At 28.7% G+C, this 18517-nt stretch overlaps 1 protein-coding gene across 1 annotated transcript; it reads left to right on the top strand.

The window, feature by feature from the left end:
• The first annotated feature begins 1917 nt into the window (after positions 1-1917).
• Positions 1918-4060, top strand: LOC100818725 (eukaryotic translation initiation factor 3 subunit G). The gene is made up of 2 exons (XM_003551959.5): positions 1918-2520; positions 3398-4060. The coding sequence occupies exons 1-2, from the start codon at positions 2184-2186 to the stop codon at positions 3931-3933; spliced, it is 873 nt and encodes a 290-aa protein (XP_003552007.1). The 5' UTR covers positions 1918-2183; the 3' UTR covers positions 3934-4060.
• Positions 4061-18517: the final 14457 nt, after the last annotated feature.

Below are 18517 nucleotides of genomic sequence, written 5' to 3'. Positions count from 1 at the left end.
CACATCTTCATCTCATGTTTCTACAATCAGTAATCTCATTTCTTTGTGTAAAGCGATTTCAACCGATCGTTCGTGTCATAATCTCACCTTATCACTGTAAAATAAAATTTCAACCGATCGTTTGTATCGTAATCTCACTTAATCAATGTAAAATAAAGTTTCAACCGATTGTTCGTGCCGTAACCTTGGTTTATCAATGTAAAATAAAGTTTCAATCGGTCATTTACTTTGCAAGTCTTCTTTTAATGATTTTGAAAGTAAATAACTGAAACCAAAGTTAAAATCAACACATAAACAAGCTTTTATCCACAAATTAACTTCACCATCATCCACAAGCTTTCATGATTGTGAGTCCCACAAATTAACTTCACCATCCATCCTTCTCCTCCCAAAATTGCCTTTGCACGTAACTTAAACGGGCATTCACATTTTCTACTGCTAGTGCATGTTCTAACCAAATCATTCTTCTTAGGCCTATACTCACCACTCCTTTCACAAGCTATTAACAGAAATGAGGCTCTTCCTCTAACACCAATATTTGTGTCTGACCTCATTATCACGGCAACAAATCCAATTTCATGAGCCACCGATCGAGCCCAACACAAAACTTTATCACGGGTAGCAAACAACTATAACACAATTCAAAGAAGGTCTGAGATCAATGAACATTTATATAATATAATTATTGTACCAACAACAAATTAGATAAATACCTGAGAAGTATTAAAGGCATCAAAGCAATCAACGTGTTCTATTTTCACGCCAGCATCTTTCTCATTTTCAATACATATCAACTTCTTCAAACATGATACTATTATACATCCATTATTCTTAGTCCATCTTAATAAAACATTTAACAAATTCAATGATAAAAAACAATTTAAAAAAATTATACAATCACCTCATTTTTTATCGACACAAATATAGCTCTGTACAAAATTAAAAAAATGTATTGTACATCATATAGTCACAGAATACATTTTCACTACATATCTTCATTAAAATATTCAACTATAACAAATAAAAAATCATATTATAATTAAATAAATGACTAATAAATATCATATAAATTCTAATAAATACATCATTCAATAAAATATCAAATTTATTTAATTATCAATTGATGTAATAAACATCTAAATACATCATTTACTTAAATATCATATTTGTTTAATTTTCAATCACTGTAATAAACATCTAAATACATCATTCAATTAAATACCAAATTTTTTCAACTATTAATCACTCTAATAAACATCTAAATACAACATTCAGTTAAATATCAAAATTATTTAATTATCAACTTTAGTAAATTATTTTCAATTAATTACTAAATTAATTTTTTTGCAATCTAATGTTAGCTTTAGCAATTTTTAAAATTTTATATATATTATCATTTTTTTACCAATCTAATTACTAAATTAAATTTTTTTTTGTTTTATACCACTATAAAATAATATCACCAAATCAATATTTATAAAATTTCTAAAACTATTACAAAAAAAACTTACACTACAAAAAAAATTAAATAAATAAATCAGAAAATTATATTTACAATTTTAAAAGAACCTATGGATTAGCAATCCATATGAACCACAATCTGTATGGTCATACGGATTATTTGGTTCATACAAATTGTTAATCTGTTTGAACCATACGTATTGTCAATCCATATGTATTTATTAAAAAGAAATACGCATCTCTTCTACTCTAGTGACGAAAAACCACCAAACTTCACCGTATATTCATGATCAACGCACGTATATAATCGGATACAAAAAAAGTTTTAAAAAAGAGGCTAATGGAAGATAATGGAAGCAAATTACACTAAGGAAGTGAGATTTTATAAAAAAAATAGGCATTACAAAAATGAAAAAACGTAACCTATTATTTATAACCAAAAATTCCCTTATAAGTATTTTCGACATTTTGATAAACTGTTGGGTTTTCCACAAAAATGCTGGGTGCCCCAAACAGTTGCCAAAATTCGGGGCTTATCTTGGAACCCAAGGCCCAATCATCCCACACGACAACAACACCCTAAATCTTAACAACATTTCAGTCTCTCACCGTCCTCCCACTTTGCCTCTTTCTCTCCGTGTGGCCGTTCAGTGACACCGAGTGTAAAGAAGAGGAGAGAAACCGAGAAAGAAGAAGAAAACTAGGGTTTTGCAATTGCTGCAATGGCGCATCAAGGAGAACCGGCGAAGCTGCGGTGGGGTGAGCTCGAGGAGGACGACGGCGAGGATCTGGACTTCCTCCTGCCGCCGCGGCAGGTGATAGGCCCCGACGAGAACGGGATAAAGAAGGTGATCGAGTACAAGTTCGACGAGGACGGGAACAAGGTGAAGATCACCACCACCACGCGCACGCGCAAGCTCGCCAACGCGCGTCTCAGCAAACGCGCCGTCGAGCGCCGCTCCTGGCCCAAGTTCGGCGACGCCGTCCACGAAGACGTTGGTGCCCGCCTCACCATGGTCTCCACCGAAGAGATCCTACTCGAACGCCCCAAGCCTCTTGGTTTTCCCTCCCTCCCTCTCTCTCTCTCTCTCTTTCATTCGTTTTTAGTTTTTTCGAATATTACTAGGCTTTGTTTCATAATTGGTTGTTAAAAGGCGTTTTCTTGTTTGATTGATTTATTGTGTTTTCTGTGCCTGTGGATTGTGATAATAATGTCTGATGGATACGATTTACTTTTGGTGTTGGAAAAATACATAAACTGAATGGTTTCATTTTGCTTATGAATCTGGGGAACATTCAGAATTTAGAAATATATGATATGGTACTGTTTGTTGCATTGTTTTTGGCCTTTCATTTTGGTGTTGTGATACCGATGTTTGCGTGAATTTGCTTTGATTTGGAGAATAAGGGTGTGTTTGATTTCCATATTTTCAAAAAATGTTTTTAGTTTTTTAAATACAACTAAACAAGGTTGCTCAGACAACTGGTGGAGGGTGGTGTAAGACACGGAATGTTGAACAAGATGAAAACAGAAAAAGATGAAAAAATATCTCAGTTTTTTTTAATGTTTGTTTTGGAAACAACATTATAGATTTTTGAATTAGAAATTGATTTTTGAGTAGTATGCAATTGTTTTAAAAATGAAAAAGACCCCAATCTCTTAGTTAACACCAAGAGAGGGGAAGAGAGAGAATTGTATTGGTATAATAAGTGTTATGTGATAGAAAGAGAGAGGTTCAGATAGAGAGAAATAATAAGTGTTAATGGAGTATGTGATACGTAAAGGTGTCCTAAATTACTGTATTTTTTAAAAAAATTAACTCTCTGGTTAAGCATTAAAGTCAAGATTTAAACTTGAGGTCAATTTATATAGTATAGGTACCAAGTGGTCTATCATCAGTATATAATAGCTCTAAGATTCTGTGATTGTTAATAGGTGCCAAGTCAGAGGAGCCAAAGAATGCTGGAGACCCATTGGCTCAATTTCAGAAAGGTGCTGTTCTTATGGTCTGTAGGACTTGTGGGAAGAAGGGTGATCACTGGACCTCAAGGTGTCCATACAAGGATCTTGCCCCGCCATCTGAGGGATTCGTCGATAAACCTGCGGCGGCAGACACTGTGGCAGCCACTGCTGGTGCAACCAAGGGAGCATATGTGCCTCCTGGTATGAGGGCAGGTGCTGAGAGGACTACTGGATCTGATATGCGGCGCAGGAATGATGAGAATTCTGTGAGGGTAACTAACCTCTCTGAGGACACGAGAGAGCCTGATTTGCTGGAGCTGTTCCGTCCTTTCGGTCCTGTCAGCAGAGTCTATGTTGCCATTGATCAGAAGACTGGCATGAGCAGAGGGTTTGGCTTTGTTAACTTTGTCAACAGGGAAGATGCACAAAGAGCTATTAACAAACTCAATGGGTATGGCTATGACAATCTCATCCTTAGAGTTGAATGGGCAACCCCAAGGGCAAATTAAATGTTGAATGTTTTTGCCTCTTTCTTTAAAACGGTATTTTGAAGGTCTTTCTATTTTTGTAGTCTGAGTCCTGTACTATCTGTTTCCTTTGAGATGATTTATTATTTAAAAGTATACATTCATTCTAGATCTCATGTTGGTCATTGATAATCAGGTATCATCTCACCTATAAAGTATCACATTTTGGAAGTGAAAATGGTTGATATTTCTTAGCCTACAGGAGTTATGGTTTATCATTTTTCTTCTTCCTAAGCATGCTGTGTCTCCTCTGTATCTTTTTTTTTTTGGAGTAAATACATTTCCTTTCTGTGTCATATGATAGTATTATTAGGACCTGTTTGTTTCTCTTTCCAATTTTTTTATTTTAAAAATTGTTTTATAAAATAATTTTTTGAAACTGTTTCTGAGAATAAAATTAAAGAAAAAATCTGTTTGATATTTTTTTTATACTGTTATGGAAATGGAAAAAAAAAGTTGTTTGTTTACTTTGTTTTCAGAACATATTTTAAAAACTAAATAGTAAAAAACTTGTTTGATTGTATTAATACTTTTATGCATATCATTTAAAATAATTATATTGTAGAAAACTAAAAATTGTAATTATATTTTACTGTATTATAAAAACTTAAATGTCATTTAATATAAGAATTATTTATTTCTTTTCATATAATATTTTCTCCATCCAAATATCAAAAAAAAAAAAAAAGCAAACAACCTAACTAAATTTTATATACATATTTCTAAATAGACATCTGTTTTTCATTTCATTTCAACTAATGTATGAACTCCTCTATTCATTGATTTTACTTGTTAGTATAAATTGATAGTGTCAGGTATATTATTATTTTATTTTTTGTATATTTAATTTATTGTTGCTAACTTGTCAGAATAATTATCGTTGTAATAATAAGAAATTAAAACAAAATAAAAGTTCAAAGTAGATTTTACATAAGATAAAAGTTCAAAGTAGTTTTTTTCCTAAGAAACATAAGGTGCGCATATTTGTGTTGACACTAATCAATACAATATTATAATAATCAAATGTTAACTTATATTTTTTTAATATTATGTGTTTTTTTAATAAATTGTGTTGTTTTAATTTTACTTCTTTTTAAGTACTTTAGGGACAGGAAGGTATATTTATACTTCCAAAATCAATTCAATAAGATGAGTGTTAGCATTTTTTTTAATAAATTGTGTTGTTTTAATCAAAAGGTTTTATAGTACTAAAATTAAAAAAAAGGTTATTTTAGTTATTGAAATAAGATACTCTCTGACTTTAATATAAGACGCTTGTAATAGAATTACAGGTACCAATAAAAATAGGTAAATTAGTTTGTTTTATTGGTTTTTTAAAAATATATTATCAATATATCAATTTTACCCATGTTAATAATTATTAACTTGTTATGGATGATATGAAAATATTAAAGTTTAAGGACATTATATCTCACTATCAATAAAAAAAACATAAATATTTAGAAGGGTAAATAATGAAATAAATTAAATGTTTCATAGTAATTGAAAAATACTTTATAAAAAGGACCCTCAATTGTTTTTAGATGGTGTCTTATATTAAGGACTAGATCAAATATAGGAATGACCCCTTAATTTGTTTTTTTTTTATTTCTAAATTGAATCCTAATTGTTAAAAGTTCTAAAATAACCATCTTACTTATTTAATTAATTACATGATATTCCTTTTGTAAAATTTAGGGTTTTCAAGTTTGGACATAATTTTAAACATTTTTTCAATTGATTTTCACTCTCGAGAGAACTAAGCTTGATGGAAAGTGAGCCTTTAGGCTCTTGCTATTTACACCGTCATTTTTTCTAAGTAGAACCATGTACCTTCCTTTCTACCTCTCAATTATCCATTATATCATTTTTCTTAAAGTACAACCCTTTTGCTTTCCAAAAATGTCATTCTAGAGTACATATACATATTCTGGAAATGTATTTCCAAAACTATGATTTATCATTCCGGAGATATACATTCATAATAGGTATATATTTTCAATAAATTATCACTTAAAAATTAAGATAATTAACGAGAAGTAAAAAAAAGATGATAAACACTTATCTTATACCCAAGTTTGTTAATCTTATTTTCACCCTATAATTAGTGTTGTTTAAATCCTATCTAAAATCTTAGTTCATCTTTATCTTTATTATTCTTTTAATCTTAATTTTAAACTATATTCACCATATATTCATTATATAATAGTGTTTTCATCATTATTATACAATATTTTATGTTTTCCTTCATATGACATTGCGTTTCAAGATACGTTCATCACTAACTTCATATATTATACACCTTAATTACAAAGCAAAACTTTTGACAATGGTTTATTTCCTTTAAGTGCGTTCATTCATTTTTTAATCCAAGTCTAAGTCAACGATTGAATGTCACATGAAGTTAGTGATAAACATACCTTAAAATGCATTGTCACATAAAGAAAAACACAAAATATTGTATAATAATGATGAAACGTAGGATTGTATAATGAATATATGATGAAGAGTTTTAAATTAGGGTTTAAAGAATAATAAAGATAAATGAAAAAAAAAAGATTTTAGATATGATTTAAAGAATACTAATGATATGATAAAAATAAGACTAACAAACATGGGTATAAAATAAGCATTTATCATCTTTTTTTTATTTCTTGTCAACCATCTTAATTCTTAAGTGATATTTTATTAAAAAATATATATACATATTCCATAAGTATATATTTGGAACTATGAATTAGAGTTCTAGAGATACATTTCTAGAAAATGTATATGTAATTCTGGAAATACATTTCCAGAAAGAAAAAAAGGGTGTACTTTTTTAGGACAAAGGATATAATGGCTATTTGAGAGGCAAGAAAGGGACACAGGAGTGTACTTAGTAAAAATTGAGGTGTTAATAGCAAAACCAACCATTTTATTGCTTATCTTGTTAGTGTCTTTTGGGCCTGAAATAAGTTGGTTTCTGTAGGTGAATTTAAAGAGAAAAGTTTTAAGTTATGAATCTATAAAAAAAAAAATCAAAATCATGCAAAAAAAATATAATAAATTTTACTAAAGAACTAACATGTTTATAATTAAATAGGGGAACTATTTTGCAACTTCTAAAAATTAAGAGTCTGGTTTAGAAACAAAAATAAGTTAAGTGATCATTTCTATATTTTATCCTAAAAAATAATATTTTCTCTAATCCTTAATACAAGATACTATCTAGAAAAAATTGATGATCTTTTTTATAAAATATTTTACAATTCCTATGAAACATTTAATTTATTTCAATATTTACCCTTCAAAAGAACTTTTAGTAATATATTTTTACAATTAAAAAAATTGTCTATTTGATAAAAAAAAGTGTGTTTTACCCAAAGATTTGGGAGGTTTTAGAAACACAAGGATAAGTTAATTGTTCGTTTGGTTTTATAATATTATATTGTTTCGTGCACTTTAGGTTCCCACACACGAATGTTATATATAATATATATGATTTAATTACATTTCTATTCTTATTATTATTCACAAATTTGATCCCTTATTATTTTAGTTATGAAATTATGTTTGATCCCTTATTATCTTAATGTTTAATTGGGACAAAAAAGTACAAACAAGATAAAAATTATGTAAAAAGTGAGTTTTATGAGCAATTAAAAATATAAAAAATCTTTCAAAATTAATCAAATCATTGTTGGTGAGACTTAATTTTGATGTGATTTTCATTTTGTTTGTGTTTCTTTTTGGTCCAAACACCAATTAGCTTCCACAATTTTCCTGTAAGTTAATTTAATGAAACAAGTTTCATGTCTTGAATCAATAAAAATAAATTCAAAATCATATCCTAAAATTTAAAATGATTAATTTTAGAAGAGGAAGAATGTATTATAAAATAATTACTTAAAATACCATTTTACAACTTTTAACAAATAAGAAATTAAATTATAACCTAAAATAAAATTAAGTAATTTAGTCTTTAATTTATGAACCAAAATTAAATATTAAAAATTTAGAAAAGAAATATAAGGAGATCAAATTTTCGAAACGACAATTATAGAGAGACTAAAGATACAACTAATTCAATATTTGTTATATATATGCTAGATAAGCCAAGTGACTTCCATATTAGTCTAGAAGCAGGGGTCATTCATGGGTTTAATCCTTAACTTTTGGGAAATTTGCGTAATTGAAAATTGGGAGTAAAATTACACAATCGCAATAATTAAGGAACTAAAAGTTGAATTATGCATAAAAAAATGTGCATTTAGTTTATTATCGACATTTTGTGAATTTTTTTCCTTTTTATTCATGAATTTGGCTTTCCTACTATTTTAATGGCAATTTAGTCCGTTTGTTCTCTTGTTTATATGTGCATTTAATAAGTGAAATATTAAAATAATAATAGATAAATAATTTAAAACAATATAGAATTATATAATCACTTTAAATATTTTTGTAAGTGATTAGAACAATTAAAAATACAGTAAATTGCAACTAATATGAAGTTAGTTTTGATAGTTCCTTTAAATATTTAAAACTAAATTTTTATTTTGTTTTTTGAATTTTGAACTATATAAAATGGTTAGAAGATATGTTATTAGATAAAATAATCATTAATTGTTAACTTCACTAAGAAGTGAAAAAAAAAACTATTTGTATTTTTTAGATATCTTATTCTATTTTATTGTACAATGTATCCTACAAGTACTAATCCAGTTTACTTTTTCTTTTTAGGTTTAATTAAATTTTTAGTTCCTTAAAATTTTTTATATAACTTTTAGTTTTTCATTAATTTTTTGTCAGTAATTTTAGTCCTTCTAAATTTTTTTCCTATTTTTAATCCCTTGTTTAATTCTATTGCTCAAAATTAGTCATTGTTTTGCTTATTTTTAGTCCCTTATTTATTTTATATTTGGGACTACTTTTGAGAAATAAAAATAAATTATGGACTAAAAATGGACAAAAAGTTTTAGAATGACTAAAAATGATGGCGAGAAATTAATGAAGAACTAAAAGTTGCAAAAAATATTTTGAGGGACCAAAAATTATAATATGAAAAAGTTAAGGGACCAAAAACGTAATTAACCATTCTTTTTATTTGGGCTTCAATACTAATCTAGTTTAATCTATAGATCGATTTTTTTCCTGAAACTCAAGGATATTATGAGTTTGAGGCCATCAATATTTTCATTGTTTATAAAATAAATTAAAATTGGGACATGTTATTAGACGAAGACTACAATGAACCAACTTCATAGGTGGTCCACTATGGATCATCATTTTTAATTTTTAAATTAATCTAATTATCATGAATCTTTTCACACAAGATATATTTAACCCCCTTGCAAAAAATTCTATGACCACAGTTCATCACCATTAGAAATCACATTTCTTTTTTCTTTCTTCTCCACCTTCAGCCTCCTATTTGATGTGGAAAGATCCATAATAATAAAATTAATCTAATGGATAAAAATAATAACCTAGGATGAATCAACAATCAAGGTGGTCCATTGTAACCTTTGTCATGTTATTGGACTTGTTTGGATAAGTTTATGTAAAAGCACTTATAAGAGAAGGAAATAAGAAGAAAAAAAATGAAATAAACTTCTCATAAGCTACAATTAGCTTATGCATAAGTTAAAAATCATATTTTTTAAAAAATTATATGAAAGAACTTTTACAAATTATCTTGTGCATAAGTTGATTTAATATTTATTTACGAGAAAAAAAAAATCCTATCTTCAAGTCTCAAGCATCACAAACGGCATGATAAGTCTCAATGAGAATATTTATTAATTTAAAAAATAGGCATTTGATTATGCCTATCTGAATTGAAATTTGATTATATACAAATTGAATGTAGATACATATATATGAAATAGTTAGAAGTGTCATATTCACACAATAAGTGAATGAAACAAGATAGATTGATTTCTTTGACCATTACAGGGGAATCATGTGGATGAAGCAAGTCTGAGATCTTGTTCTTCACTAACAACAAAATAACCAATAGTGACCACAAAGTCGACCCTTCGAGAGTCCAATGTTAGGTGGCAATGTTTGAAATTAAAGGGGAGAATATTTAAAACCCAACGTAGGAGAGTTACAAAACCAAAGTTTGGCACCCCACAAGTTGCATATATGAACCTATCACTGCATTTGAATTTTATTAACTACTGTACTTCAAACGTGTCCTAGTATTAGAAAAATTCAATTTTCAAACCCTTTGGACCCCAATAGATAAGAATTAATTCATGGCTATCATATTGATGGCCAATTGCCCATAAAATGTTAAACACATACTATGATATTACGGTATGTAGACCCCTACATGTGAGTCTTGCTTGAACAATTCCTCATTCCTCATTTAATATTTGAGCCAAAGTCTCGCAATACCTCACGTGTCAGAGATGTTATTTAGTTGTGAATCAAAGAAAACAATTTCTAGTCGCACATATATGATAGATCTAGAGCCATATTAGATTTACAGGAATCAAAGATCTTCAGCAAGATTACCTATTTTGTCTTAACGAGGGAAATGATCCATTCAAAGATTGAGTAAAACGACCCAATTCTCAGAACATTTTTTGGGCTATCATATCTAGCTAGGATCATACCATCTTAGAGATACGTAATATACTACGCTCCATAAATAAATGAAGATGTGCCTACGCCAATTTTAAATATATACTCTGATCTTGAGGAAGTAGAGGACCAATTAAGGGATAATTTCTTTCTTTTTTGTTTTGTAAATGTTGTTTTATTCAGATAGTCAGAAATTAAATTCCTGTCTCATAAGCTTAAAACATCCAAGTTACTGGTCACTTATGTCACAATCTTAAGATTCCAACGTCGAGTTATTCCTTACATAACTCTAGAGATCTTAATTCAAGTTTTTATATTCAATTTCGTTAAATTATCCTTAATAATTTTACCTGAGTTAAATAAGATTATTTTTAATAAAAAATATTTTTGATCTATTAAAAAAAATACACACGCTCAAATACTTTTTTTCTTTCAACACGCTAATGAAAAGTAGACTCAGGTTATTTATTTGGACATGTATTTGATTTCATCTTAATAATAAAATTATGGATTAAATATGGTCATAATCTTCACAAAATATGTGCATTTTTATTTAGTTTCTATTTTTCAAGTCATCATTCCTTTATAATTTGAAACTATCGCTTATTTGAGTAAATTTTTGTTTAAAGTTAGTTTCTGATTCCGCAAAATTTGAAATCTATACTATTATCTGACATTTATTTTAAGATATCTCTAAATTCATATATAAGTAAAAAATAATTAATTTTATTTTAATTCAGAATATTAATTAATATCATCTAATTTTACTAATCTCAAGTAAAAAAATAAGATTATTTTTAAAATATCTTTCATTGAAACTTTGTTATCATAAATAAAAAAAAAGCATTGAAAATAAAAATAAAATTAAATAAAGAATATTTTAGAAATAATAACATTAAATATAAAAAATAGTTATATTTATTTATATTTAAGTCCAATAAATAATATATTTTTTTATTTATATATGAATCCAAAATAAAGTAATATTTATTGAAGGGTTTATTTGCCTCAATGCTAATGCTATAATAATGACAAATGGTTTTAATAAGACCAGTTTTTTCATTTATATATGAGCAAAGAGAGAAAGTAATATTTATTGAAGGATTTATTTGTCTCAATGCTAATGCTATAATAATGACAAATGATTTCAATGATTTGGTTGAAACATTCAAACCACTTTCACACACCAATGAAAGCACATCCTAATAAACCACTTTCACATAGCACCTCTCCCCACTCCCCACAAAAGCTATATATACCTCTCATATTTTAAAATCGGTGTACACGTGTGAATATACATAAAATTAACTAACTACAAAATAAGTAAATTTGACTAAAAAGTCATTATTCGATGGTTATTATAAATACCCTACTAATTTTTCCCAATCTTACAAATAAGTGAGAAAAAAAAAGCATGAACAAAATAAGTTAATCATACCGGCCACGTGCAAAGTAGTCATTACCACAACATAGAATTAATCAACACGATTATAGCATTAACACTAAGTGTTTAATTAGGCTGTGAAGATTATCAAAGTTATAATTATTATATTAACATTTGATTACTTTCATTTGGTAAATTTGTAATAGATTACTGTAGGGTATGAACGCATAATTACTTATATTTATGTGGTCATTGATTTTTAGTTTGGCAGAAGCTTGGTAACTATTTTTTGTGTTTGAGTGTATCTTGGTAACTTTTTACTGTATATCTTGGATATGTTAGGAAATCAATACATGAATAAACTAGCTGAAAGTTAAAGATTTAATTTAAAGTTAAAAATGATTTTTTATTTTTAAGTTATTATAGCATGTAAATGTTTGAGTTTGTTTAACTAATTGATTTCTTTTAAAGTCTGTTTAACTTATTAATAAAACTAGTTACTAAAGTAAATGATAAATGTAAAATAATATAAGAGGACATGCATGTTTATATTTTATATAATTATGATTTTACTTTTTAAAATTAATTTTGAATTCTTATCCCTTTTCTAAGATCAAATATTTTATCACAAAATTAAAATAAATAATGTAAATAGTGTAATAATTATAATAAATTAATTAATGATAAAGGATAGTTAATTTTATTAAAATAAATAGTGTCATATAAAGGAATTGATAAATTCAACGGTGTAATACTTTATACTACTATTAAACAAGTCAATAAATGAGAAATTTTATTAAAGTATTGAGGGTACAGATAAAAAAATGATAAGTTATAATCTATTTTTTTATAAAAAGAATGTTATAAGTTAGAGCAATAAACTTATTTACCAAACATTTTTTATTTCGGTTAAATAAATTTATAAATTAATCAAATATGTTATAAGTTATTATCTGAAAACACATTATTAAAAATCCATTATTAGCTCTTGAGGTTTTCAAAAGATAATATCTTGAAGGCATGGTAATCGATTAGCACGAAATAATAGAATCACCATGTTTTTTATTTTAAAATTTAAATTTGAGTACATAACCCAAAACGTTCAAGAGAACAACTACCAATTTTGAAAAGGCGAGATGTAAACCTGATAGGAAAACAATTATCTAGTAGCTTTTATAATCAAGAATCTAAGTCATCCTGTATAAAAATATATTGCCTTTGGAAGTTAGATTTGATTTCCATAAACATTCTTTTATCACCAATTAATACATTCATTATATTTGTAAAAAAAAAAAAACATCCATTATAATTAAGCACGGTTTAGTTTCATCACATTTTGAAAATCAAAGAGCAGATAATTTGTCACTGCTAGTGGTGATTAACTTACCACTCCTTTCTTTTTACAGCAATTTAGCACTCCTTTAATTTGTTTTATCTGGAAATCGAGAGTGACAATTCATTATTACAAAGAATAAATTACATGTACTCCTTATTATACTTGATATTCCAGTTCTTAACACCTAGAAAGAAATGATTTAAAGATAAAATTGTTCAATAAAAATAAAGAGTAGTTAGTGAATGATTACAAAATTTTGATTAGTAAATTAATTTTAATATACATAATTAAATAAAATTAATTATTATTACTATTTTAATATTACAAAAAATAAAAATAAAATAATCTAAAAAATATTGAGAATAAGCAGTTATACAAAATTATATTCCTTATATATTGGTGTAAATTACTTTTTCCTCCCTTCAACTGTGTCAAGGTTCTGTTAACAAATAAAAATACTACTTTTTGGATAAACCCAAATTACCCTTGTGAATAAACAGATGAGATTAAGGTTTGGCGGTGAACTGTTGAACTCTCCCATGGCCTCTCTCCTTTGTCCTTTGCCTTCACCATCGTCAAGACCAATAAAAAACTGTTGAACTCTCCCATGGCCACCCAACTTTTTTCCTTTTTGTTAATTTCTTTTATGATTCTGCTTAGAAAACATTGAATATTAAAAATTAAAAATAGACTACAAAGAGGGATTTGGACTTGTAAGTTGCAACTCTTTGAAATGGTGCATGCTACTGAATTCATGCTTCTACTAAATTGTAGCCTTAAATTGTGGAATATTAATGCCTCTCCTACACTGGGTTTTTTGGTTCAATTTGTTGGAAGAACTGCTACTGAATGTTAATTCCTCCCCTACACCGGAACTGTGGCCAGTTTTAACGATGAGGATAAGGGCTTTTTTGAAAAAGAAATTCATTAAAGCTCATGTGCCACGCTCACCACAAGTCTTTTTACGCTGTTTGGGATCAGGGGGTTAAGTGCAACAAACCTTTAAAAAATAGGGGTTTCTGTTGGATTTAAAAAGGAAGGGGTATTAGAGGTAATATGTCCAAACCTGAAGGATCAATATATATTCTCCATGTTAATATGTTACTAAACTTTTTTTTTTTTTACAGAATATGTTACCAAACCTTTATTAAGCTAGTAATTGATTAACATGCATGACTAATCCATTACTCATAATAGCATATATCAAGTAATTGATTACCAAATCCTTTTAATCAATTACCAAGCTCTTTGCAGCAATCTGATAAGCCAATAATCAATTATATCAAGCTAGAAAATGGAATCATGATGAAAAAAAAAAAAGCAATATAATATTTCCATAATGTGAGCAAATATTCCTAGCATAGGTTCTTGAAAATATTAGACAAATAGAAGAGCGAAATTAATCCTCCGGTTTAAATAATTGTTATATAGTAGCATTGTTACTCGTATTACGTACGAATATTATAAAAGAACAAAAAAAACTTAATCATTAAACTCTTAATTTGTTTACTTTTGATATAAATTTGAGCATGATTTGTGAAACATTATAATTTTTTAATATATAGAACTGTAAATAACGTTAAAAATAAATTAAATTGGAAAAGGTTTTGTTTACATAATTTATGTTTTATCGTATCTGAACAATTTTAAAAAAGGGCAAGTTTAACAAAATCAAGCGACAAAGACAAATATGAAAAAAAAAAAAAACATCAGTGGCAACACGGTTCACGGTTCCACTATGATCTGTGAAGTTCCATAGGGCTTGGATATTGTAATATACAGTGATAGCTAAAATGAGGGGAGATTTATTTTTACTTTGCCAGCTAGGCGATAGATCACTTTGAAGCTACTTAACTAGCGTTGTACTTGAACCAATTATCAAGAAAAGTTGATCTATGTGCTCGGATATTATATTCTCTACGGAAAAATAATGGTACCTTCTCCCCCATCAAGCTAGAGCCACTAAAAGACAAACAATTTTCATACATTTAGTTTTTTTTTTAAATATTTATTTTTGTCCTTAAATTTATTAGCGCTTATAATTAAACTCCTAAAAGATAAAAAAAATTAAAATCTTGTCATCAAATTTGTAAAAACTCGATAAATTAATTTATTATTAGTTTTTTGTAAACTTAAACAGTTGTATCTGTATAACACTTTTAGTTACGACATTGCAACTGAAGATAATCGTATATCATCCATGTGGTTGTCACTTATAATCTATGTGAGTATTGCATGTCAAAAAGTAAACTTTTCTATTAAGTCTTTGAACTTAGTAACCCGCTGTCATTTTAGTTCTTAAACTTAATTACTTGTTGAAATTTTAATCTATAAACTTAACACGTAATATCATTTTGGTACCTCAAAGTACTTTTAAAATTTCAATTAATTCTCATGTTGCATGAAATGATTAGCATAAACATGATCATATTCTACTACTTCTATTTTTTCTGCAATTCCGTCATTTAAATTATACTATAAATATGGAACTAATTTATGAGTGATTACATCATAATAATAAGTGTTAAATATAGAACATTACTAACAAGATTTTATAAGGTTCTAAACCAAACATTCTACTTAGTGATTATCTCATATGTTATTAACATGTGTCGAATGTTAGATTAATTAATTAATTAATTAATCTATTTTATGAAATCATGTTAATGAGCAAAGACGGTTAAAAAGAACTTGACTTATTATAATGATTGAGTATAAGAGGACATAAAAAATAAAAGTGTTAGAATCATTTTCTTGCATACTCTTTTGTGATTTTCACATTGTTGTTCAACGATTGAGTATTGGAAGACATGACCCATTATAAGTTAAAAATATATGACCTACAAAATCGAACATAAAATATAGTTTGTCCATTATATTCTCAATAGAGAAGTTAGTTGTCACCTATCATGTTGGAGTATACAATATATATGACCTACAAAATTGAGTACAAAATAAAAGAAAATACAATAAAAGGTGAAAAATGAAAATATCTAATTTCGTCTTAAATTTTGGTCGAATTAAAATGATCCATTTTGTATTTTTTTGCTTTTTAATTTCCTCCATAATTAAATAAATATACTAACTTTTAAAAATAAATTATTTGTTAGTATCTATATATTTACATAATACACATTTTTAATTTGATTATGTTTCTGCAACCAAGTCTCACCTAGGGTTTACGAGACCAAGTCCAAGAGCACTCAACTGAGACAAGTGTAATCTGCCTTCTTAGTTTAGTCTTCGGGGTTCTTATTGATGTTTACTCCCTTCTTCCCAAGTAATCATCCTCTAACCTTTTGATTCTCCATAAATCAATATTATGAGCATGTTATAATGGCTCTCTTCGAGCAATCATTATCATAATAAAAGGGGGAAGGAAGGCTACATAGGCAATGAAACCCTCGTGGAGTTCTCTCATTACCCCTTCGGCCTGCTGGGGGTGAGACACCTAAGGAGAGGTGTGTTGAAACCTCTCTTGTACAACTTGTCGGCAATGGTCATATATCAAGCAATGGGCTTGATGCATTTTGCTGCCTCCATTTTTGTCAACAGGCAGATCCCCATTATCTAGATAGCAAATGATGGGTCCCATCCACAACTCCATCTCGGCTTGCATAAACATGATTTGTTTTACTGACAAAGCAATGCTTGGTTGGTCAAGTGTCTCCTGTATAAGTGTTTGGTTTCATGGTTTGGAGGAACTCCTCAATCTTGCTATGATGTTGGCTTGTTGTTTTCTTCTCTAGGGACATGGTCAAGTTCAAATCTAGTGAAGCTTTGAGTAATCTCTTTTACCTTTTCTAGATACTATGTAAGTTGGGGATCCCTAGCTTGGAATTTTCCCTTAGCTTGATACATCACCACCTTCAAATCCCTTTGGACAATGAGCTTCATGATGCCTCGATCCGTAGTCGAAACCTCTTTTGTCCAACTGTTCCTCTACTTCAAGTAGTCTTTCTAGTGCAATTTTGATGTGGTAGTCAGATTTGCCTCCTTTTTCTCCATGATCCTCTTGCTCGCCATAGCCCCATCGCCCTCCACATGACAGGATATCAGCCATGGTCTCCAGCTTTCGTCGTACTAAAGATTCTTCGAAGGGTTCTACATGCAGTCCCTTGCATAAAGCGACCACTATCATCCTTTCATTTGGCGCTAAAACTTGTATTGTCGTTGTGTGGAAACAAGCCAAGAAGTCCTTCAAGGACTTGGTCATTTGCTAATAGATGTCAAAAAGATCAGTCGTCGTTTGCAATTTCTCTTTGTTGGTCGCAAATTGGGCAATGAAAAGACTCAACAATTGTTATCTCCTTAGTAATTGTACCAATTTGTCAAAGTAATCTTAAAATGGTAAGACCGAGTGTCAAGTCCACAGGAACTTTGACTGTACTCGGAGTTTGTATATATCTTATCTTAAGCGAATAAATGCCTAAACTAGATACTTTTCAAAGTGGTATGCAAAAATGTAAAGTTCAATCATAATAAAGGATAACAAAGCATAGCACGACGCAAGAGACAAGAAAACAAGCGCTTGGAGGTGGAAATTGATATTTGGTGCAAATTTTTGTGGATATGTCAGTGTTTGGCCTACCAAAACTACTTTTGATGCAATGTTAAATATTTTTCACCATTTAAAGTTATTCCAGCTATTACCTTCATAAAGTAAACTACTCTAACCATGATTCCTCATATGAAAGAGCCTAAATTACCTAATTTCTCTCCTAATCCCTTAAGAGCTAAACTAAATAATTTTCTTTAAGAATAAAGATGCATAAATAAGCCTAAATAACACCATTCTATCCCTAGACATGGATTACCTAAAAGCTCATTCAAGTTATTAAGGTAAAAGAATTTCCCAATGATTAAAACCCTATAACATATATGTGAATGGGTTATCAAACCATAAACAAGACAATAAACTTAAAAAGGAGGTAATAATATTAAAATAAGAGTAAATGTATAGTAAATATCATTACATCAAGAGTGATTGGTTTCTAAGCCCCCTACAATGAGTAATTTAGTCTCTCATAGTCATGAGAGGCTAAAAAATACAAGATGAAACAAAGGAAATGAAAGAAATTGGAAGAAGAAGAGCTCCAAGTGAGTGAGTTCTATTCCATTTTCATGCCCTCTGAATGCTCCCTCCAAAAGCATAGTGTCACCCTTTTTGTACCCTTCAAAATGTTGCACAATCATGCTTTTTGAAAACGATTGTGCGCCAAGCCTGCATGCGCGTGTTGAGCACACATGCATAGTATAATTGGCTTAAGTGA

The sequence above is a fragment of the Glycine max genome, chromosome 18 (genome assembly GCF_000004515.6).
Source record: "Glycine max cultivar Williams 82 chromosome 18, Glycine_max_v4.0, whole genome shotgun sequence".
In the NCBI taxonomy this organism is placed as follows: domain Eukaryota; kingdom Viridiplantae; phylum Streptophyta; class Magnoliopsida; order Fabales; family Fabaceae; genus Glycine; species Glycine max.
This window is presented reverse-complemented; position numbering and strand designations above follow the sequence as displayed.

Excerpts from the sequence above, each read along its gene's own strand:
- LOC100818725 (XM_003551959.5), top strand. The coding sequence starts at position 2,184 with ATGGCGCATCAAGGAGAACCGGCGAAGCTGCGGTGGGGTGAGCTCGAG. Across the intron at positions 2,521-3,397 it reads CGAACGCCCCAAGCCTCTTG|GTGCCAAGTCAGAGGAGCCA; the intron begins GTTTTCCCTCCC and ends GATTGTTAATAG.